This window comes from Copadichromis virginalis, linkage group LG15, assembly GCF_057382275.1.
Source record: "Copadichromis virginalis isolate Kocher_CV1m ecotype Utaka linkage group LG15, C_Virginalis_male_GT1.1, whole genome shotgun sequence".
NCBI classification, from domain to species: domain Eukaryota; kingdom Metazoa; phylum Chordata; class Actinopteri; order Cichliformes; family Cichlidae; genus Copadichromis; species Copadichromis virginalis.
The window spans coordinates 7,731,370-7,756,608 of record NC_140632.1 but is presented as its reverse complement, the minus strand read 5'-3'; the positions used below and the strand labels follow the sequence as shown (position 1 = coordinate 7,756,608).

The 25,239-nt window shown below is 38.9% G+C and overlaps 1 protein-coding gene across 2 annotated transcripts in view; it reads right to left on the bottom strand.

Annotated features, from left to right (window-relative positions):
• The window catches only part of nbas (NBAS subunit of NRZ tethering complex), a 179,903-nt gene that overhangs the window by 72,525 nt on the left and 82,139 nt on the right, over positions 1–25,239 (bottom strand). For both annotated transcript variants that reach the window (XM_085431641.1, XM_085431642.1), the window contains exons 40-43: positions 20,288–20,364; positions 19,770–19,907; positions 7,691–7,914; positions 7,377–7,487 (exon numbers count right to left, since the gene is read on the bottom strand). In XM_085431641.1, coding sequence (XP_085287767.1) covers positions 7,377–7,487; positions 7,691–7,914; positions 19,770–19,907; positions 20,288–20,364 — 550 coding nt within the window. The remainder of the gene's footprint in view (positions 1–7,376; positions 7,488–7,690; positions 7,915–19,769; positions 19,908–20,287; positions 20,365–25,239) is intronic.

Sequence of the window (25,239 nt, the reverse complement as noted above, 5' to 3'; positions counted from 1 at the left end):
TTTGTAGTAAACACACAACAATAGCCTGGCCTACTATCAGTTTAAAGCTTTTACATATGTGGTTGTAAAAACCTGCTGTTTGTAATGGCTTCACAAAAAAATATCTATTGGTACGCAGTGTGTGAACACTTGAAGTTTCAGGCATCAGAAAGGAAAAGATCTGAGCCTTTCATATAGACAGCAATAGCCACTATGCCTGAAAGAGATGAGAAAAAAACACAGCTAACCAAAAAAAGAAAAACCCACACATTTCATCAACAGAAAATCAAAGAGAAGACTACCAGCAATGGAGACTATTTGGCTCCAAAGTCATTTCTGAAAACAGTAGCGCTAAAAACAGTGGTGCAAAAACACAAGAGCAATCTGCAGGCTTATCACAAAGCATACAGTCCCTCCAACAACAACAAAAATAAATTTAAAAAAAAGATTTCATAGACCACACTAAGAATACATTTAATAAGCTGATCAGTTCAGACATAAATAAGGTAAAGTGGGAAGAGGCTATGACAAAGAGAAGACAGAGACAAAGAGAGAAGGAAAGCAATAGCGGGGAACGTATTAGTTGATGTGAGGGGAGATATCCGAGCTCCCAGGGAAGGAAATAATGTATCCAGTGAGCTTTTTAGGTTGCACAAGACGTGTGCACATCCTTGCTAAGCGTGTTTTGCTACAAATCTCAGTCAAGATCAGCAGGTGGTCTAAAGAGCAAAAGAAAAAGTGAAAAGAACACAAGCAAAAACACTGGAAAGAGGATGCCAAAAAAAAACAACTTGGAGAACCACAAACAAAAGTTAAGCAGGGAGCGATACAAAGAACGAAAAGGCAAAGGCGAAGTAAAGCTAGTTGCTTGAAGTCACCGAGGGGCTCCGAGCAATCTGTGGCTTCATGGGAGTGCGTTTGTGTGAGTGGAAGTCTGTTTATCTGTCAGAACGGGACAACATCAAAGGGAACAATGCTTCCTCTGGGCTCTCTGTCAGGCTTTCGCTAATGAAAAAAATATAGAGCCTGGCTGCGGCACGGCAGCTGACAATAAGCTCGATAATGTAAATAACACTAATCATCCTCACAACAGGGGCTCTAATAAGGCTGGAGTCAACAGAACGACTAACTTAGAGTGAAGACACCCTCGCTCGCTCTTCCTCTCGTCTCCCTCTTAAGCGTACGCAGGCGGCCCGTCACCCCAATCAAAGTCTGATGTTTCACTAGTTAATCACGCTAGCTCCAAAGTGCCTAAAAACACTGCGATGCAAGAAGAATTGCAAGAGAAATTGCGACTTATCCAGCCAGGACTTTTTTTTGAGGGGCATTATAAGCAACTACACAAAGGCACAGAAGCTGGCAGAGAGTGCTCAGTTTTCATGCCAAGCTCTGCTTTGTTATCTCCTCCCTGCCCCTCTATTCTTTCAATTGACAAAAGGTGTTCACTGCATCTTTGCTCACATTAGGAGCATATCTTCTTCTCAGTATCCACAGCTGGCAGCGTGTTTTCAGTCAACATATATAGAGCCTGATAGCTTTATTAAAAGTTTGCTGCGTAGTGGCTTACCTACTGCCGTTTGCTTGGTGGCATTTCGCTGCTCACACAACACAGTTTGCTACTTTATCTTGGTTGTGGTTATTTCTCTGTGATATCCGGAGCGTCACATTGCAGTCTTCTCTTGTTTGTTATAAAACTCTGCTGAAGTAAAGAGCCAATTTGTCCAGGGGAGAATAACAGTTAGGTCCATAAATTGCTGGATGAAGTCAGCTTTGTACACCACCACAGTGGATTTTAAAATCAGTCAATATTATGATTGAAGCGCAGACTTTCAGCTTTGATTCAGGGGGGTTTCAAAAATTACAGACATTTGTAGACCCTTCCCCATTTCAGAGGCTCAAAATTAATAGATAAGCACAACAGAATTTAAAACAAAAGGTTATTCTTTATACTTAGTCGATGATCGCCTGAAGTTTTTGAATCCATGGATACCAAATGCTGTTTCCTCCTTTTACTTTCTTTTACTGCAGCCACCTTCAGTTACTGCTTGTTTGTGACTCTTTATGAATTTTGTATTTTATTTTAATAACATAATTCAATAAATATACTCTGTTGGGTTGAGATTAACTTGACCATTAAAATGGTAAATAGTAAATGAACTAGTTCAATTATGGCGCTTCCTACTCTGCTTGAGCACTCAAAGTATTTTCTGCTACAGGCCTCATTCACCTATTTGCACACATTCATAAAAGCATTTTTTTTCTATGCGTGTTTTCTACCTAACATTCACACTCCAATGAACACGTCGGAAACAACTTGGGGTTTAGTTGCCCAACAGTACTTTGGCATGCAAACTGGAGCAGCCAAGAATAAAACCACCTGCTCTACCTTCTGAACCACAGCCAACCCAAAAAATAGAAGAATATCCCATTTCTTTACTGGTGTAAAACTGGTGACCTAGTTCCACTGACAGCCGCATATTGCCATTCTATAACATTACCTCCACCATGTTTGACAGATGATGTGATATACTTCACATCCTGAGCTGTTTCGCTCTTTCTCGTACAAGTTCATCTTGGTTTCATCTCTCCAGTGAGATTCTTTCTCCCAGAATTGTGCGTGCAGTTTTAGATGTTTTCTGGCAAGGTCTAATCTGGCCCTCCTGATTTTGAGTGGACCCACTGGTTTTTACCTTTTTGTAATCCCATTCATGACAATGATAGTCGTACCTCCTCAGGGGTTCTTGACTTGATTAGATGTTGTGAAGATGGGTTTTTTTCCCACCAGAAACTAATTCTGTCTGCATGTATTTTAGCTGAAATTTAAGTGGAAGTTTTGTGTCATCATCCACCACCATCATTTGGCATTGCCGAGCTGCTGATTTAAGTTCATCCGAATGATGGCTTCCCTCATTTGGACTGACATCTTTTTGGGGTCTCATATTTAAAATTACAATGAAGAAAAAATACAAATTCAACACCTTGAATCCACTTCTAATATTATGTCTGCTTCATTTGACATAAAATAAAAAGTTAACATGTCTCACATTGCAATTTCTAATAATTTTTAGCCTTTGGACAAAAAAAAAAAAAAAAAAGCCTCTGAAAATGGGGAACTTTGCATAAAAATGCCTGTAATTCCTAAACAATTAATGTAAATGTTGTAAAAGCCTTTGAATTAAAGCTGAAATTCTGCACTTTAACCACATTTGATAGACCTAAGTGTATAATAAAATTGTGAGTCATATTTAATTAAAGTGGCAAGAAGAACAAAAGTGTAGGTGAGCTTTGGAAGAGTAGTAATGATCATTTAAAATGTCAGTGCTGTTATAATTGTGGGGGGGTTTTCTTCTTTATTAACCAGGTTACAAATGACTGTCCAGCACAGGGCTGTGAAAGTGTTTTTGCACTTTGGAGTCATGTAAAGTGAAAAAACTCCAAAATATTTCTCCCTGATACACATTTTGAAACACATCAAAAATATGTCACTACCAAATTCTCACTATTATTATGAAGAAGTAATTACATACAGAGAGCGTGTGCTGTAATTGAACTCACATTAACAAATACACGTATTTTTTTCCTCATTGAACTGGTTCCAATTCTCATTTAAATTAGAAATAACGTTAAATCTGAGAGCTTTTATTTTTACAGATGTTTTGTAATCAAAATAACTAATCAAATTCAAATCCTGCCTCTAGAATAGCTTAAAAACATGTCTTCATAACATTCAGAATCTAACCTTCAAAAACAGCCCAGGAACAGCTGAGTTGGGGATGGACGTCTGGTTTGTTTGGGAGATTGTGGCACAAGTTTGCACATGTCATAGAGGGATAAATGCCAGCATGTCAAAATGACCTTCCTAAGACACCAAAATATCCATTGTTTTAACGGTCAGGTATACTTTTATTGTACAAGTGAAAACATCAGAGGAACCAAAGGTTATGCTGTTGCACCTCACTGTCCATATTCTGCTCTCTGGTTGTCCCCCATGACAGCAAAAAGCATGCCTAGAGTAATGCCCGAGGTCATGGTCGAAGTCCAGGCTCAATCCTTAAAGAATCTCAGTGCAGAGTACATCAACAGTCTCTACAGAGCAAACACGTTCAACTCAATACAGGCAGTACTGCAGCTAACCTGTGTATAGCTAAAGCAACATTCACATTACCCCTGAATGCTAGGAATGTGGTTTTTTTTTTTTTTTTAATTGTCATCATTAGCTGAGAATATTTTTTAAAAATGCAATCTATGGGCATGCAATATTATGAGAGGAATATATAACATAATATATATTGCAGGATATTTTTATTTTTCAATTTAATTTATACTGAAAATTCAAAAAATTCAAAGTCAAGTCAGTCACTTGCTAATTAGTCATATCTGGCACAAAAGTATTGAAATACACAATATGCATAATGCCAGAAACAAATCTATTCAGAAATAGCAGTTAAAGTGCAGCTGAACTGACAGGAAAGGAAGACTGTGTTTTCTTAATATTCTTTTCAAGATGTAGTATAAATATAATTTGCATCCTGCAAGATTCCTGAACTGTCTGAAGTGTCAAGTGGCCAGGTTGGACAGAGCAAAGCAGAAGTCCTGGTGAAGTTGATTTTAGAAACACAAATATTATCTGAGATCATCATCTCTGTTTGGGTTCTAACATTGTAGGAGTTAATAAGTTAATAAGAAAAATTATCCTTGAAGTTCTTTTTGTTGATTCGGATTTTTATCAGCTGGGACGGAGTAGTTCTAATCAACTCAGTGTTAAAGACTATATAGTGATATACATTTGGCACCTTTGGAGCTGTACTGTTAGGGCATTAGAACACAGCCATTATCTGATATGATGTGAACTTTAATTTGCCATATGAGGTCACCAGATGTGCACCTGAAGAGAGCTGGTACAAACTTTAAAGGTGTTCTCTCTGTCTCAGAGGATTCCTCATTAGGCTCAAAGCAAAACACATCTTGGCTGGGGATTAGTCTGAAGGGAACGTGCCACAAAAGACTATTTATTTCTCATGATGGGAACACAGTGATGTGCAGAAAATACATCACAAGCAGCCGCTGGCAGCAGGTAGGAACTGACACGAGGAACTTGGAGCTGTGTCGTTTTGAGGGTCAAATGAGGTTTTGTTTGGATCAGTTTTATTAATCTACCTGAAATTCAAAAACTGAATCTCAATATGAAGATCTGAAACAGTGAAGTACATATAAGTGGTATCATTGATGGGAGTTCATAGGACTTGATGATTTTTAAATCCGCTCCTCAGAGCCACCTCTTCTGCTCATCTTTCAAACTACTTTGAAATGTTGATTTTATTGATTCACTCATATTTAATTGTGCTCTGTGTTTTATTGATGCTTTTATTTTATATTTTTTTGTATTTTAGTTGTAGTGATTTTTATTCCTATGTTTAGCACTTTGGTCAGCGGTTGCAGTTTTTAAAGTGCTTCACAAATTCAGTTGGCGTGGCTCAAGATGAGTCTTTTTTTCAACAGACAAAATCATCAATATTTGAAGAAGTTACCATTATGTGAAACAAATATGTAAAGGTGGAGCTAGACATGAGATTTAAAGCCAAAACTGTAAACAGATGGTTCCACTGACCAATATGTGAACCCATTTCTGTGTTTGGACAAGTCTCTTCGATAGATTTATAGCTGTCATTAGGATGTCATTAAAAAGCAGGTCCATAAAGAGAACTTGTAAACATCTACAAAGCTTTATACACGGAGGCAGAGAACAGCTGACGACGGCAGTGTTTAGCAGCACATTGATTCTTCTGAAGCATACATTTTGTGTTAATAGGACTGTCTCAGGGACACTCATTCTCTATCATCCATCTCTTCTCCCGCCATCTATTTGCCTCCCACTCTCACCCCCTAAGCACACACTGATTCTGTGGATGTGCTTTAAACTAATAATGAGTCCTTAGAGTTCTCTTCATCTGAAATATACTTATGGACTTTTAACTTTGTTCTTCTGTAACCATATTGAGATCTACATTGACTTTAGAGCGTTGATCTATGTCAGCGAAAAAATGTGATTTTAACAATTTACCCCGCCATCACATGGGAAAGGAAAATTGCCAGCTCTTCTGAAAGACAGTAATGTTTGGTATCTCTAATGGAGAAACAGATTCCATTTCATGATTGTTTCTGAGGGAAACTTTAAAAGGTGACAGGCTTCAAACCCCAACCTATTTGTAGCTGTTGTTGTTTTTTTTTTTCTTAGGAAAAAAGTTTGTTGACAACCTTACCCTTTCCGTCCCAGATAATATACAGTGCTGATCAGGTCATGGAATCAAAGATCAGCTACTGTTATCGTATTATGATAATGTTTTTAAGCCTGCTACCTCCTCTTTTTGTCTTATACTTGTTCAGTTTCCGCAAATTCTTTTTAAGGACACCAGGCTAAGATACATAAATGTTTAAAGAAAATCTTTGAAAGACCTTCAGAAAACCTGGAGAATTGCTCAAGACCACTTTAAAAAAACACACATAAAAGGCAACTTAGAAGCAAAACACAAAGAAATGAGGTGTGATTCAAGTCTTCTGCACGGTACTGTACTATTTAAAATACTGTTTAAAGTGTTGATATGCAAACTGGCAATGAGGTCAACTGTTAAAGTAAAGTGAACCATGCTACTTAAATACAGGCCTCAGCAAAGGACTCAGTTGTTGGGCACTGCACTGTAGCTGACTGCTTCTCCTAAACATGTGGGATTTGTAAAACATAAACAATTTATTTGCCTACAACGATCAATAAAAGTCTAAATTCTTTTTGCACACGTTTTGACTCTATTTATTCTTCCCTTTAAATTTCTTCTCTATTTATAACATTCCCTGCATCCTTTTGTTAAATCAATAAGCCTTTTGCAGATGCAGAATATTCCTCACACATTTGTCATGATCTTGAGGTTTTGAAGGAAACACACACACAGAATAGCTGTGATCAGGTTTGAGAAAAGTATAGGCTGTTAAGTGGAATCCATAAACCATTTCCTTATATCGGAATGTGACAGGTGGATATTTATCACGGAGCCACACGTGTGCACACGTACCAACACACACATACACAACCTCAGCTTTGGCATTCTGTATAAACAAGCAAAGGTGCAGAGCTAGTCAGTCACCCAGCTATGAAGTCAGAGAGCAAATAAATGATGGTTCACATCCTCTCACTCACAAAACACAAACACACATATTCCCAACATGTTTGATATAGCCTGCGGTGTTTTGGCTTTTTATGTAGGTAAGTTTTGTTATAACTGAAAGGGAGCGTCGCTACACTTTTCAGAGTTTAAAATCTGAAGATGAAAACAAAGAGACAGACAGATGTGTGTGCACAAATGTAATTAAACAGAGCGCGTGCGCGTTTGTGTGTGTGTGTATACCCGCTATCTGTAAAGAGGAACTCGAGGTGGGTCATGTAGACCTCCCACAGAGGAACACTGTAGCGCTTAGCCAGAGACAAAGCGATTCTGTACACACCATCATCCAGTGTCCTAAACACACAGGTACAAAAACAGAAAGAAAGTCTTTAGATTTCATTTAATTAAAGCAGAAATTGACATTATCTCCCACTCATGTCCAAGTGTGTGGTATGAACAATCTTTCAGAGTAGAAACAAAGAAAAGGAAAAAAAAAAAAGTGCACCTTTCCAATTACAGTGCAAATCCAAAAGTACCAACATTTAAGCCACACTTACTCTGTGAGACCAAGTATGGTCTCCTTCTTGTAATCAGCGTCAGAGCTGAACCGCTGAACGTCCACACCACGGCCGAGCCCCTGCAACACCTGTGCCTGGGTAAAGTCTGTCAGACGCTCGTTGTACATATGCAGCTGGCTGATCAGCTTTTGCAGCTCCTCGGGCCAATCTGAATACGAGGACACGTGCTGTGTGACCAATCGAATCAGCTCCTTTGGATCAGCCTGTGAGAAGGAAAATAAATTTCACATTTTTACCCTCATGGTTCCAGGGTCTGCTTTAGACTTCAACAGTAGAAGAAGGAGTAGCGGTATACGAAAAAGTACAGGCACTGTGGGTCTCTTAGCAGTTTGGCTGCTTGGCTTTAATTTATGGTTTTTGCTGTATAATGGAGATGGTTTGTAGTTTTTCAATTTCTAATATTACATTACAGAAATTTATAGTTTCAACAGCTTGTGGAACCACCTTTAGCAGCAACAGCATGATGTAATTGTTTCCTGTATGACTTTATTGTTGTGGAAGAATTTTGGCCCACTTGTATTTACAACATTGCTTCAGTTCATTGATGTTTTTGCACCGCTCTCTTATGGTCCTGCCACAGGAATTCATTTTCTTTTCATTTTCCCCTTTCCGTTATTTTTCCCTTCTTCTTTTCATCGTATCATATCGCCACATCACAAGAGTCACCTCAAGGCCCCGTGAGCTAAAGACCCTACAATAACTGAGAGAAAACCCCAACAATCAGATGGCCTGCCATGAGTAAGCACTTGAGGATAATGGGAAAACTCCTTTTTAACAGGAACACACCTTCAGTAGAAGCAGCCTCGGGAATTCAATTCAGTTTTATTTATATAGCACCAAATCACAACAGCAGTCACTTCGAGGCGCTTTATATTTGAAGGTAAAGACCCTACAATAAGGAGGCAGCCATCTGCCACAACCGGTTGGGGGTAAGGGAGGTAGACGGGATAAAGGAAACAATGTGGAAGAGCGCCACATGTGGATGCTGACTAGGCCATTGAAACTTTGACCAAACAAGCCATTCTTGTTCGGTCTTTTTCCAATTGTGCCTTTGCTTGTACGTCCACACCTGGGTATATTGTGGTATTGTACACCTGGCTGCTATTTATCTTAATTCCTATGGAAGCAACAATGATGTACTTCTTTTTCACAGGACTGCACAGAGTGCTTTAAAACTCTGTTTTTAACGTGGCTGTATTTTATGCTTAAAATAAAAATGAAATTCACTCGAATGTCCAATTACCACAGATTGTTGTGCAAATTACTTTGAATTTCTGAACTTCTTCAGAAGTCATGCTCTGTATATAGCGCAACTTAACATAAAATCCAGCAAAGACAAACTGAGTCTCTCTTTCCTCCCCATAATTTGATTTGAAATAAAATTCTAGGGTGCACTATACGGTTTTAGAGCCATGTTGGACCAAATACACACTGTTCTTAAAGCTCATCATTAAACAGTGTCACACACTGAGCTTCAAACACTGCTGCACTGCGTGGCATGTAAAACTTCACAGGTTTCTGCGGCTTTGCTGTGAAAAACTAATGAGGCTATTTTCAAAAATGGCAATAATTTAGAAAAAAGGTGGGGACAGACCATCTTGGTCCAGACTTATATCAATTTGCTTGGTACAGCCCAGTATAATCACGCAATTTCGAATATACACCTATTTCTATTCCACATCGGCAGATTACAGGTAAACGTATCAGGAACCGTAGCTGTCACCTTGATTCAGGCCAATAGGAAGTTAGATTGTGGCTACACATTTATGATTAAAACTGTCACATAAACAGGGGTGCACATAAGTGGTCCGCAGGTGCGCATTCGCTGTCAAAATAAAAGACGCGCACCAGATAAGAAGTTGCAACGTGCGATTGCGTACATAAGATTTTCTGGAGGAGGACAGACATTTGTTTAGAACTCTTAAAGATGTCGAAGAAGCTCCTTTAAGCAATTACTTTGGTGTTCCTCCACCTCCAAAGAACTATCAGAAGGAGTCCGATCCACAAAAGAAGCGCGTATTCTCGGAAAAGTGGTTGCAGAAGGTGAGCTGGCTTCAAACAAATGATGAACGCACAGAGATGTGGAGCAGAATATGCCGTGAACATCCCACTCTAGCGGACAAAAACAGTGCCTTTTATATGTACGCCAACGCGCCTTGCAACTTCTTATCTGGTGCGCGTCTTTTATTTTGACATTGAATGCGCACCTGCGGACCACTTATGTGCACCCCTGCATATAAACTTACAGGCAGGTGAATGTTGCATCTCTCTCTCATCGCCTCTGTTCTAATTAAATAAGCCCCTGAATTTGGTTTTTGGCACCTTATATGTTGTCGCCCAGCAGGATGATATGGTTTACTTCGTGATCTTATTTGCATAAGGTAATTATGGCTGCTGGAAATGTGTGAGCTTGAAAACAGAGGTGTATGTCTGTCTCTCTGCGTCTCTTCCTCTTCTCGCTATCCCTGTGTGCCTTTAGATGTGGCCTCAGCAGCAGACATGGTGGCGGATTCACTGTTCAAAAGCAGGATAGGAAAGGAACAGAGGTAGAAAGGGGAGAATATTAAAAGTGGAGCAAGGAAAGATATGAAGTCAGAGGAGGCAGTCAAGGGATGAGAGAAGGAAAGTAAGGGTAGAATGGGTGGGGGAGTTGTTTTTTTCTTTTTCTAAATGCTGGCACCGTCTTGGACACCGTTTTTCACAGAAAGGAGAATGACACAAAAAAAGAAAGAACACAGAGTGAGAAAGAAAGTCTGCTGAAACTGTGATGGACAGGCTGATGTTTGAAGAACATGATGAAATACTGTTTGCATTAACTCCCTCACTCTCTCTGTGCTTTTACCCCCCATCAGGATTACGCCGCTACCCCTCTGAAAAAATATTTCCCCTTGAATTTAAAAAAATTAATAAAAAAAAAAAAAAAACTTCCATCCCTCACCGCTCATTATTAAAGAATCTCTGAAATCCTTCGTCTTTCTAATAAGTATTCTTTACGATCCCAGTTATCTTCAAAGTAAGCAAGTAAGACTTTTTTCATTATTTTAAAATATCTTCAAAAGGGATTTTGTCCTCCTTCAAAGAGAAGAACGTATAAAACGTATGTAAAGTATAATGGAATAAGGTAGGTGTGTGCACAGCTGGGAGGGACGGGGGAGCCAGACCTCTCCCTTCAGCTATTCCACTGGTGTTGCAGGCTCTTTCCCCCACCAGCACCATCACCTTACTGTGATGCTTCTTAAGAGGGAACAGAGTAAAAATAAAGAGCCTCTGTCACACACGCAAATCTTTTCAAACACGCTTCTGCTCTCATTTCAGTCTTAATTTCCCATGTTATTATACTTCAGTCACAACTCTGTACCCATCAAAAACTCCTTTGAATTATCAAATAAAATATTTTCATAGTGATATTTGTGAGTTTGTCAAGTTCGCCATCCTGATTAAATATTAATGTGCTATCATTCAGTGCCGTTTTCCTCATTACCTCCCAGTGTTTCACCTGCAGATAATAGCACCATGTAAAACTTTGATGCACGCTGGCGCAATGAGAAGTCATATGAGCGTGTTCAACATGTTTTATATCTACTGCATGGGAACACTTTCAGAAGGTATAGCATATTGTACAAATCCAGGTAAAATGTATGGCTGAGTAGACAGTTCTTGACAAGGTCTGATGAGCTTTGTGAGGCTGTAGGCACAACAGCGGTTTTAGGTAAAATGTCAAGATTAAAAAGCAGACAGACAGCTGCAAGCTTGAATAAGTGTTGCAAATTTTATGGTATCTCATCCACTTATACTCAGGAAATTTCACCGTAGGAAAAGTCAGGGGATCAACGGCATTATTAACATATAAGCTTTTGGGATTCATAAATATCCACAACCTCATGTGCGACACTAGATGACTGGCATTTATCACTATCAACATCAACGCCTCAACATCCACATTTTAAGAGGTTCAACTGGAAATCTGAACAAAAGAACACTGACCAAATTACCCACGTCGGACACTCCTCTTATAAGTGCCACAACGTTTTTGTCTTTGATACCAACCTCAGAGAAGACCCACCCAGACAATGCATTCAATGCACAGCCATTCATTAAAATCTGTGCTCCACATATGGTAAGTGTTTAATATTTTATTCCAGCGTAATTTAGCAGTCAGCTGTGACCAGGTCAGCAATATATCCTCAAAGTTGTAAGAAATAATGCAATATTTCAAGAAAGTTTGTGATATGCACTGCATTTATGATGATATAGAAAAAAAACCATTATATTACATTCTAGTTTGTGACTGGACCTTGCAGACAGCAGCATCTGTTAGTGCAAACCAAACTAAGCACATTTTGCATCTTTCTTTTCCAGACTTATGGTCTGGCAACCCAGATGAAGTGTGACTTTATTTACAGTAGCAGCATTACATAAATAGCATAAATCAAATGTAAGAACAAAAGAATAACATAAGTGCTTGACACTTAAAATTGACTTAGCCTTGTAAGTCTTCAGGAGCTGCACGGTATTATTACATAATAAAGTTGTCTGGGACGTTGTATCTTGGTTCAAGCTTTTAAACTAGTTACTTAAAGCCCTCCTTTTCCACCATGAAACTCCATCAGTAACATCCAGGCAGCATTTTCTCTTCCTTTTTATTGCAAGTGTCTCCTTTTTATTAGCCTGGCTGTACTTGGTGTGTTTTGGTGAAGTTAATCTGTTTTACGCTTTTATATTATTGTGTTTTGTCAGACTAGTCTCCTTGTTTTGCCTGCTGGGAAGTGTAATTAAAAGGCATTGCTACATCATTTATGTCATCATGGTATCATACATTTATATTATGATATAAATATGATACGGCACATGCCTGTCAACCAGTGAGCAAATGGGCATTCCTTCCCTTTTCTGAAGCATGTGACTTTTTCTCCATTTAGTTATTATTTCGTATAGACCGTCTCCTTTACTCCAGGGAGTAAAAAGTGATGAATGTTTATCGATTCATCACTTTTTTTTTAAACAAATAAGTTCAAAGTACTTTATGTTCTACTTTGCTAAGCTATATTTCCTCCCAGGATTTACTGGTTGTCATTCAACTCACTCCAGTGTAAAATAATTAGATGTTTGGCAAAGAAGTTTCCCCAACGCTGCAAGAAACATCACCTCCTGTGGATTCGCATCACTAATGTGGGTGAAACTATATTACCTCTCAACTTCCAAGCAGTCTGAAAGTCCAACAGTGCAATCAATAACAGAATAGTAACATTTATTTTTACAGAACACTCATATGCACACATTTTTCTGATTAACCTAGTATTTAACACATTCTCTCTTGCCTTCTGTGATAAGGATTGAATAGAAGTCATAAAGAGTCTCCCCCTCTCTCTCTCCAGACAGTATCCCAGTAATGATGTAATTAGTTTTATTTATGTCTTGTTTAACACTTAGCTATATAGTCAGTGGCCTCATTAGCACTAATTCTGTAAATGGTGTATACAGTATGTGCGCATAATTAGTGAGAAGACAGGGCGGAAAAAAATGAGTTATCACCTCCGAAGGAATAATTACTCCATAAATAGGCGTGGCTGCACTGTGGGTCACAATACACCATGAAGGGGAGTGATCGTAAGAAAAGCAGCACAAGCAAGAGGAGCAGGAGTAACTTAGCAGAGTCAAACTTATGCATCTAATCAAAGGTTTGGAGACTACTTGGTCTGAAGCATTCCCAGTCAGCTGCAACAGTGCTTTTAGAGGACATATTTGTCTAATAGGACCCTTTCTGCAGTGGCTCTGCTTTACAGAGTTCTCATGGGTAAAATATAGACTGCTAATGATTGTGCTACAAGACTGCAATTTGTACCATTGCGATATGTGCACAAAAAGAGGAAGGAAAAGTCATTGGAATCGTGGTGCTTTCCAACTCATTACTCCACTTAACTCAGCTACAGTGAACTGGCACAGCGGTCCAGCACTGTCAAGGTCAGCTCCCTTAACGGGCAGCTGGAATTTTGCTGTGGACGTTTTTGAAATTGTAAAAAAGAAAAGAATCCCTATGCAATAACCAAACAGTATCAAAAGTTTCTAGATGTAAGCAAGGTGCTGGTTTAAAAACCCATCATAATGCTATGGAGAGAGCACTTTGAGCTTTGCTTTCAGGTTGAATCAGAAACAAATCTATAAAGTTAATAACTGTGGAAATATTTTTTCCAGTTCAGTGACTCCATCTTCAAATACAAACTGAAACTTAAGCATCTAATAGTGATTAGTGGGATTTTTATTCTAAAACTAAATGTCATAATGAGATATACAAAGACCTAAGCAGGTTTTCCGGATCGTATACTCTGGTTCTGTGTTTATATAGTACAATTGGGTATGCTTTAAATGTTTGTGTGTGTGTGTGTGTGTGTGTGTGTGTGTGTGTGTGTGTGTGTGTGTGTGTGTGTGTGAGATCAATACTCAATAAGCGAGAGAATGGCAGCTCCAGGCAAAGATAAATGGGTGAGTGAAAAAATCTCAATCTCTCTAGTCAGCACATTGCCATACAGCAGATCCACATTCGCAGCTACAATTATGCAAAGCACACGCATTCTCACACACAAACGCACACAATAATACACACACTCACACATTACAAAACTGACAAGCACAGGTAAACAGACCGCAACACTTACATAAAAACAGGCTATTTTGCAATATAACCATAAACAGGGCAATTAACATAAGGAGCACCTCTATTTAGCAAATGAACACTTGAACCACTCTGATGAAAACTTCCAGTGGCAGCAAATGGAAATCGGTTCATTAAGCCTTAGGGAATAATGGAAACCCAGCCTCCGTATCGCAAAGCCACGAGTCGCTCCGTCATGCTTGGGTACAATAATCAGATGGGAAAGTAACAGTTAAGGACCTTCAAAGTCAATAGTGGGAACAGAATCTTTAAGAAGTTTGGAGATGTAAATGCCGCGAGTGCTACAAAACAGCTGAACAGGGCTAACATGGGTAAACTCCTATTTTAAAATTGGACAGAAAATGTCATCTCAGCGTTTTATGATGGACAACAAGCATATCGGTTATACTTTCATGTATTTAGAGTCTCTCTAAGACTTTGGCCTTACCTTCAGTGAACATGCTGAATGCTAATAAATGAATCTCAAATTTATTACAGTGATTTTTTACCTTAAATATATAAATAGAGGCAATCAAAGAGAAAAGAATGATATGATTGTAAATTAAATGTTTTGAATACATTGCTAAATACATCAGATATTTTTTACCTTATGTAATTTTATATTTTTCATAGCTTCTTCTTAGCAAAACTGCTACATTGTCAGATGTCAACAATTAATATTAAGTCGAATGTTAAACAATGGTAAACAAACAGATAATTTATCATGTACAACATGTACAATATGATCCCAAAGACTTCATGTTCTACATGATAAATTATAAATACTAGTTTTAGTATACAACTGGGTAATTACTGCAGTAATACGTAGGTAAATACAGCTGAAATACTGTAACACAGTGGTTCCCAACCTTTTGGAGCCACGGCACATATTTCACATTAGAAAAATCACCAAACAAAAATGTCACGAAAAGCATTTTGATCATTTTTCCCCGAGCACCAAGTATAGCGGAATTGGCTCGGTTTGTCCCCAGTATACCTTTTTTTGCTTTCTTCTAAGCACTAATCATGCTAGGGCCTTCATCTGGGTCGGATTGACTAGTTTTCTTTTTAAATATTTACCAATTGCTATTACGCGCAGCGTGGTCTCACAGCATGTAATTTCTTCTGCCCATTACTAATCAGGCGGAACCAGATAATCTTCCACGGCACACCTGACGGCACATGTTGGGAAACACTGCTATAACACACCAACTCAACAACTCCCCCTAGAGTTGTGTCAGGTTTATAAATCAGATATTATAGAAATATTGCATAATTCTTGGGAAAATTTGGATTCCTACAAGACTCAGTATTTATAGCAATATACCAACTTGTGAGTGGTGTTGATTTTAATGATTGCATTTTTAACGCTAACCTCTTGCTAAGACATTTATGGAAAGCCCAAGCAACTCTGTATGAATGATGTCAGTGAAAACAAAAAGTATTATGTATTATACATAATACTTGTATACTGAGTTATACGCTGATTAGATAAGGCTCCTTTTGACAGTGAACAATAAATAAGAGCTTTAATATAGCATGTGTAACATTTACTAATTTGCATTTTATGAATGTTTAATGTGATTAATGTGATCAAAACTAGTCAAACATGCAACATTTGTATGTTTGACTAGTTTTGATCCAAAAACTGATTGTAATCATTTCCTTTATCGTATTTTGTAATTTTCCTTTTGAAGGCAGTACCCATTACAAAACCTCTACATCTAAAAAAAATAAAATATAAAAACAAGCTGTTCATTGAGGCTTTAAAAACACATCAAACACCTTGAGTAAATCCACAGAGAGTTCCATTTCTATTTGCAATTGAATGACTTCAGTGGCTTGAGTGTTTGGCGTCTTATTGCCTGGGCATGGAATTATGTGATAGCGACAAGAGAATTGAAAGAGCGTGAGAGTTATTGAGACAGTGTTACTGCTCTTCAAGTACCAAGTGGGAAACACTGTGAGACAGCGTGACACACCACAACACACAAACGCACATACAAATGTGCCCCCCGCTGTCACAGGAAAACAGATCTTAAACTGGAGCGCATACAATAATGTGTGCCAACTGTGATATATGAATGCAAAAAACAAAAGCAGGCGCACAAATGCTTCACGTATGCCCAAATATAAAAAACACATGCTTTGGTAGGTAATTTTTCCCCCCATAACCTCATTTGCAATGCAAAGCAAGCGTGTGCATGAAATATAGATACGCGCACCCTGTCATACATATCTGAAATGCAATATCACATTAAGTACAATGTGTGCCTTAATAGATAAGAGAAAGCAAGAGCTAAAGAAAGCACAAGAAAACTGTATAAAGCATGCACAGTTAAGATAGTATTGTAAATAGAGAGGCCTGAGATTCAACAAGAGTGAGGCAGGCCTATTGGGAAAAAAGCCTAAACCGAACGCAGAATGAACAGGAAACGATAGCGGACAGAGCAGCATAATGTGGATGGAGAGAAGCATCATGGAAACGCATAAACCAGAAATGTCATACCAACAAAGCAAACCATTTGACTTAACTGACAATGGTGGGGCATAAAAGGAAACATAAAAAAAAGCACACAGCAGAGGAGAGAGGGGAAAAAAATCCAATAGGAAAAAATATGTGAAAGTGGAGAAAGAGAGTAGATAGGTTGAAAGTTTTTTTCCAATAACGCTTCTTTCACTGATGGTAAAAATGGCCACTACTTCTTCAATAAGAGAGGCGAGCGAAGACGAGACCTGGAACATAATGATAACAAGCACTCACTCTTGTAGAACATACTAAGACTGGAAAAAAAGGAAAAGGAAATGACAACTTTAAAAAAAAAAAAAGAAAAAGGAAAAAAATGAAGAAATGAGCTAAAAATGAAAGTACAACTGCTAAAGTGTGGAGCAGAAGGAAAAAGCTGTATATATTTTAAGTTAATGGACTTGAACTTCACTTGAGGCAGGAGTTCAGGGAGTGATTACTGCCATTAGGATGCAGGAAGGATGTGTGTGCGTCACTGCATGCGGATGAGTGTGTGCGCGGAGAGCAACTTACTGGTGTGCTTGTGTGAGCAGGAATGTGAGAGCATGCAATTCTAACCTTGAATGTCAACTGGGACACACTTATCCACTTCTTCTGCTGGCCTCTTTCCTTTTTTCTGTTCTTTTATTTCAACATTTTACCTCCCTTCTTCTACCTGCACTAAAACCCATGAGAGCCAGGGTCCACTCAAAGAAAAGGTCAGAGCCATTTCTTCAGTTATTCTCTGCCAATCACCCCCCATCCCCACCCCCACTTTGCAGCCTCTTCTTTCACTTCTCAATCACATTTTCTGATCTCTTGTTTTTCTTGCCTTACTTAGAAAAAGAAGATGCTGTGTACACACAGAAACATGCTTAAAACTTCTTCAAGAGCAATAGCTGGTACACAATGCATTGCTGGTTTAAACTAAAGCACAATTAAACTGCATTAGTATTCAGATGTCTAAAAGAATAATTACAGTCATTTTCCCAGTTTGTTCCATTTCTGATGGCTAATTATTATTTGGCATTTTTTTGTCACTCTTTTTTAAAAAATCTTACTTTGTCCTCCTACATCTGCGCAGCCAAGCGGCATTTGAACCATGTCAATTGTGCCTGTCGCCTCGCTGATCTCACTATTCTGTCGTCATAACAAAATGTGCAGCGAAATAGTCTTCAAATCCATTAATTTATTTGCAATGAAAGATAACTGAAGGAATCAAATGAGAATGAGAACAGCTAACTGGTAAGGTGAGTAATACTGAAGTATAATGGCAAACGTCAAGGGCTAGGATAGAGCTGAATGTATGTTGTATGAAAAAGAAAACAAAGGTGAGTGTGTGTATATATATATGAGTGTGAGTACACGTGTCATGAAAACATGAAAAAAAAACTATTTAAAACTGAAAATTATATATTGCTCCTTACTTTGGCAGACAAAAAGAATTCACGCTGCGCTGCATCAAGCATAATATTCAACCAATGAAACAATGTTTCTGTTGACAGTATGACAGTGAATTCAAAACTTCATAGATAATTACAATAATTATATTTTTGCATTAAAAAATATCATTTTATTTGAAGAGCCTGCACATACTACTGGATTAACCCTTATAGAAACATAAATAATGCATTTGGGAATTACCAGTACTGTTAATTTAGGGCATTTATGTGGCATAAACCTTACACTGGATGATAATATTATGCATCTTTTCTTACATTTCATTGTTTTTATATGATCGAGTTGATCTGCCTCGTCTCCAGTCTTCTAAAAAACTCGCACCCTCCTGTCACACACAGATTTCAGGTTCATAGGGAGGTATAGTTTGTAATAATACAGACCTCCACCTGAGCTGTCAGACTTACCCGACCTCCCAGACCCAACACAGTGTCCATCAATTTCTAACAAAGGGGTTTGCCCTATCTAAACATATTGATTCCCCTTCAGCTGCCTCTCATTGATGCGAATGGCCATGCTTTTTCTGGACAGAAACACACATGCAGTAAACCTACACTCCCACTGTATTATACTGGTCAGTACTGGCTTCCTTGTCCTTCTTCACCTGCTCCTTTGTGACTTACAAATCTGAGCTGCTTATGGTAGAATGCTGATTATTATTGAAATTAACTGGCTCAATCTTTATTTATAAATCAAATCACGTTTGCACTGTTAGATCACCCAGACTCACACAGATGCATTTCTTGCGATTGTGGACAGTTTGTTCTGACATTTAATGTCTATGATACTAGTTCCTCCTTAAATAAATGTCAAACAAAAGCATACATAAAACTTCATTTCAAAAGCCATACACACATCTATATTCACTCCACTTATTATTGAAGCAACCTTGAAACAAACTTAAACCACAGGTGAAACACTGTTTTGCTATGATCCTCCCAACCAGTAAAATGCACTGCCTAAACAGCTAAATCCTGCACTGAGGCTCTAAAGTTTCAAGACCTAGACCTAAAAATAATCTGTTCACAACACATCAAGATTTTGTGTCCTAGCTGCTTAAAACTGGATTCTTTTGTCTGTGCGTTCAACAGCTGCACTGCAGTGCATTTTCTAAGCATCCCAAAAGCAGCTTTCTGCACCACATGACTAAAAATATGTGGTAAATCTATTTTTGACAGAAGCCAAGTCATGCTGTAGAGCAGATGAGGCAGGGCAGAAGTCATACACAAGAACAGCATAGAGATTTTTCTTTTTCAAAATAAAAGATGACGTGCAAACAAACACCCCAGTTCTGAAACGCTCTTTGTGTATTTCCGAGCTGTGGAACAAAACAGTTTTGGCTACACAACATCACAGACATGCATCTAGTGTCTTCCCAAGGTAACATCAGAACATTTATTCATTCAACCACCCAAACACTCCGTCATACACAGAAATACACTGACCTGGTAAAGAGTGTGGTTCTTGTCCTTGAAGCAGGGCATGAGGCGCGAGTAGATCTGCAGGGAGTAGTAGTAGGCAGCCAGTTGGAGCGACAAGGCCGAGTGACACTGCTTCTCAAAACACCTGTTGGCATCCAGCACCTGCAGGTAAGAACAAATATAAGGACATGCAAGACAAACAATTACAGTGGCATTTTCACAAATTGACTCTTTGCTTTCAACATATTCTAAATCAAGAGGCCTGAGATGAAAGTAGACTACTGCATTACATCTCGCCTCTGTTTTCAGTCTTTGCACAGCCTAGCCTATGACGGTGGACTGTTCTCACACTGTTACACAAAGAGAGATGCATATTTACAACTTGTGAAATGTCTAATAACATGAGAGGTCAAATCAAAGGTGTAAAATGTCAAATGAAATAGATCATGCAGACAAAATGCATTAGCTCAACTATCTGATGGTCTCAATAAAATAAAATCCAACTCCTTTTGTTACCAGGACGTGTGCGAGTGTCCCCCTACCTGAGGCAGAGCAAGTAAGTAGGACAGAGCCAGCATCATGTCCCTGGGAAATGCATCGTTGGCCAGCTGGAGCAATACTGTAAAGGACAGAGAGAGGTGAGACGATTTTAAAGCACTGATTACCCAAAAAACCCAAAAAAAAACCCCTATGTTTTAATATTCTAGAAATATGTCAGGAAACACTATACAGGACTAGAAGAAGGAATATTGGACACAAATGAAGAAAAAAAACTTAAAATCCCTGAAAGGTTACTAAACTACTGCATGTATGTCTACATCTACCTGTATACAGTGGACTTAGCTTTGAATGTGTTCATTTCTGCGAGCACACAACCTGTTTCAAATACAGATCGTATTTATTAGTCAAAGACAAAGTACGGGTCCTTTTCTAATAAGTGCTCTCCAGATGAGCACAAACTTAATCAAAGTGCACTTTAATAGTGAATCCCCTGAATGCAAAATTTGCCTCTGCATGGCTACCAACAGCAACTCTGTATGCTGCACCTTTCTCTTAGGGAGGCAGCCTAGCCCCCCAAAAGGGTTCTCCAATTCTAACACAGCCATCTCAGTTCAATCACAGCTACACAAGCAGGACCACATTTAGCTATGATTAAACACCGGCAGACTCACAAGGTGAAAACAACACCAGCCTTTATAAGAAAGATTAGATTGAGATTCACTACAGGCCTCAACAGGTCTATAAACAAAGCAGACTAAGTACTTAACACAAACTTAACTAAACTAAGCTATTTGCATTGCATGAGTAAAAGAAGGTAGTAAAAAACGTGAGATTCTATTGTGATGGGACAGCGCCTATGAGTTCTATGATCAAGTCTAAATTATATTAAAATAGTATATATACATAATATATATACACAAACACAAATACATTAAAAAAATAAAACAGAATATGTATGAAGGGCGTCAAGTAGCAGGCTGATCGCCCCTCTTTTCTTCCTGCAAGTAGATATGGCTCAGACCAAACCCATCTATGATCGTAACCTTTGTTCTGGTTTCAATCACACCTGCGGTTGTTTTGTAATTTGGTGATTTGATCTTGCACTTTCAGGCCTACAGTATATAGATGAACTGACTAAACAGTTGGTTATACAGTTTATATATCGGCTTTTTAAGCTTGAGGCTTCTTCTTTTCATATTGCAAGTTTCATCTTATTATTTCAATCTATATGAACCTCATATAAGTTATTGTATAAAGCAGCTACAGAAGAAAACGACACCTGATACACAGTATATACATATGACAGACCAAGGTAAATGCTTCCAACATGTATTCCACAGTCGCAGTCTTCTGAAGCATAATGAATGTAATGTGATTTTATATGTACAACGTTGTATATATAATGAAAGGCAGGCTTTCAGAGCACATTCTAATACATGAACTGGCATTTATTTAATCTTACTGATCAATCAAAGTGCTTTACGGGGTTCTATACACTTGAATCACTCACATCCAAAGACATTTTAGAAACGTCATTTAACCTCCAGTTTATATGTATGCATAACTTTGGACTGTGGGAGGAAGTCAGTGTACTGGGAACCAGGAACTTTCTCGTAGTGAGGTGATAGCATAACTACTGAAATGCCGTGCCTTCCACTAAGTTTTCCCTTACGAGCATAAATGAGTCTTTGAGGCTTATTTGTAGTTATTCAGATACAAGTATGGTATTATGTGACACAACTTAAATGCCTTTCAACTGCCATGGCGACACACACACTAACCCCTACATTGGGCAGATGGCTGCTTAGCCACTGAAACTTCAGCTTCTATAACTCAGTACTCTGGACTTGAAAGCCCATCATGAACTGACCATGCCAAAGTACTCAGAATCACTGGCAGGGCAACAGGGCTGTCATGACTGGTAATGGGACTGAAGTTTTTCTGTTCTTTTTTTCCCTGCCAATATTACATAAACACAGCATTAAAAATCCCAAACAGAATCACAAAGATTTTTTTAAAACACTGAAATGTTTGCTGCACGATCACCATTTAAAATTTACTTTTAAAATTCTGCATTCACGTGCAGAACTTGTGAACTTGTGGGGTTTATGGTGGTACAGCAGCAGCAAACATTTAATGATTGAGAACTAATTAGTATGCATATTGATTAGCTTTTCATAAGTGAACAAAAACTAATCCCATTCAGAGTTAGCACGAGTATGAAACTGGGAACCAGTCCATGTTTATGCAGTGCCCCTAAGGCTGATGGGTTTTGGAGTGTCTACAGAGCTCTGGGCACAAGGATGGAGTTAACCCAAACAGCTTCCCTCTAGGCCACAATAGTTAGACACAATGAGACCAAAAACACACAACAGCACTCGCATGATTACAATTAAAAATATGTAGATGAACTTGATAAATTCCAAACACTGTAAGCGCACGGATGCTCTCAGTTAATCAATCACCAACAAACATACTCTGAGGAAACAGCGGGAGGCAGCAGAGAGGATCAGACAGAATCACTTTGTAGTCTGAGACCCAAGGAGAACAGAAGCCTGCGTTGTTGATAAGAGCCCGAGACAAAATGAAACAGACAGAGAAAAGTAGAGCATGGACACTGGGAGGGAGACAGAGGCAGGGCACAGGAAGAGTCACACTGTAGAACAAAATGCACACTAATATGCATATGTGCACACACATGGTTGGAAGGGCATAGCTGAAGGTGCACGCCGTTGCATGTGCGAGCAGCAGCGAAGTAATGAACTAGTTTAAGGACAAATAACAGCTCTCTTAAGCAGTGTTCCCACCCTTCTCCTTTGCTCGTTTTTCTCTCCCCTCCTCTCCTACCCCACGGGTTTCAATGAGCTACACCTCAGAATGAGCTGATTACACGCCTCTCTAAAGCTACAGATACCATCGGGACAGGAATTACCAGAGGGGTAAACACACACACACAGACACACACACTAAATAGATAACCCTGCCTTTAAAGCATACAACATTTCTTCTTGTGAGTGAGTGAGTGTTTGTGTGTGTGCGTTTGTGAGTGAGTGCAGAGAAAGTGATAGAGACAACACACAGAGAAGTGGGTGCATTAGATGGGCTGTTTTTGTGTGTCTGCATCCACACACACACACACACACACACTCCTGCTTCTGTGTCAGCTAAATCGAGCACATTGTTAGTAGGTCGGTGAGACACTAACCTATTACTATTTCACCTGTGCAGGCAGTGTGGGGAAAAACAACTGATTAGAGCCTGGTCAACATTTGGCAAATGGCAGCACTCCATGCTGTGTGTCAGTGGAGTTTGGAGTCATGTGTGCAAATATGTGTGTGTGTCTACCTCTCTCTTTCTCCCCACTTGTCTTCACATCAAGTGCTTGTGTCTGCACCTTACTCAGCTCAATCCCATTGAGTCACTTTCCACTTGTGTCATCATTAATTACCTCCAACTTATCTAGGCCAGGTGAAAAATCGATATATTTATTTTCTTAAAGGCCATCTCCTAGTCTGTTTTTTAAGGACAGCCAGCGCGGCGGGCCGACACACCAGTCATTAATCGAAGGTTGTTATCGGACGCGATGCTGTCCAGAGTGGCTTTTCTCTTTCTCGACACGTCGCACTCTGCAGCTGCTCCGAAGGGAAGGTGACTTTTAAGAAAAGAGAGATATTCATTTGAATGACAGCGGCAACTGCAGAGAAGTTGGATTTGCTGAAAAGTGTGGATGTGTGAAAATGTGACTGCAAGTGTGGAATTTTACATGCATTTGTATTACATGCAGACACACACACACACACACGTTTGTTTTTGTAGTGTCATTGATTTTTGCGAGCAGCTATGATCCATCATGCAGTGTGGCCTTGATGTTTTGACTTGATGCTATCTCTCTAGTATCTCTGCAGTGATGCAGCATTATTTACTGATGCGGTGGGATGCGTGCGGATACATTAATTAATCAGTGAGGCTATTCTTCCCGTGTTGTCCCCTAGTCGACCATATATGGGCTCCCAGGCTAAGATAGATGAGAAGAGGAGAGGGCAGGGTGTCAAGGAGGAAGCCAACTACGCTGTGCAAATACCATCCAGCTTCACTAAGATGGAGCGCTGAGGAAAAAGCTAAGTTAAACAAAATTCAGCCTCAATCAAACACTTAGAAGCTGCATTATCATAATAATAATTTGAAATCCTGGAAAAAAATTTTACAAGCAACCTGACAGTTGAGATCTTGCCAAATCAATGTACCAATAACTACCATGTCAAATTTAAATTATACAGCAAAAACCGTGGTAAGCACATTGACTTAGTGAGCAGCGACAGACAAGGTCAAAAAGTCTGAACAACTAGCCCTCAAAAACCTCACTCAGATTCAGCCTGATTCCAAAATCCAATCTGGAGTAGAATTGAGTTGTAGTACACCAAGAATAACAAACAGTGAGGTTATAAATTTTATTAAAGGTTGGTTATGAAATTAGAAGTCAGAAACCCTGAATACCAAAAATAAATCAGAGGCTCGGGTTGGAGAAAGAAGCTTCTGCTGATGCAAAAAAAAGTTCTTGCAAAATGGAAACCAGGAATTGTATGAGAGTTTATAATTGAGAAGTCCGCCATCCACAAATTGTGCGTAGATAAAAATGATTCAGTACTGTGGCTACTCCCCCTGGAAACCCTTTCCTGGCTAAAGCACTCAAACATAGTGCTCAGTGTAGGAAGCAGAAAAACAGGCAAAGACAAAGAAAGAGAAAGACCCAGGAAACAGACTTCATCCAGAAGAAATGGCAATAAAGAAACAAATTCCAGACTTTACCATACTATTATATGGCAATATATTTGTTGTATAAACTCAGTGGCTACTTTGCTCAACTGCTTGTTAACACAAATACCTAAATAGCCAATCACATGAAAGCAACTCCCTGCTTTTAAGCATGTAAACAAGATGAAAAGAACCTGCTGAAGTTCATACGGAGCATCAGAGCAGGGAAGAAAGGTGATTT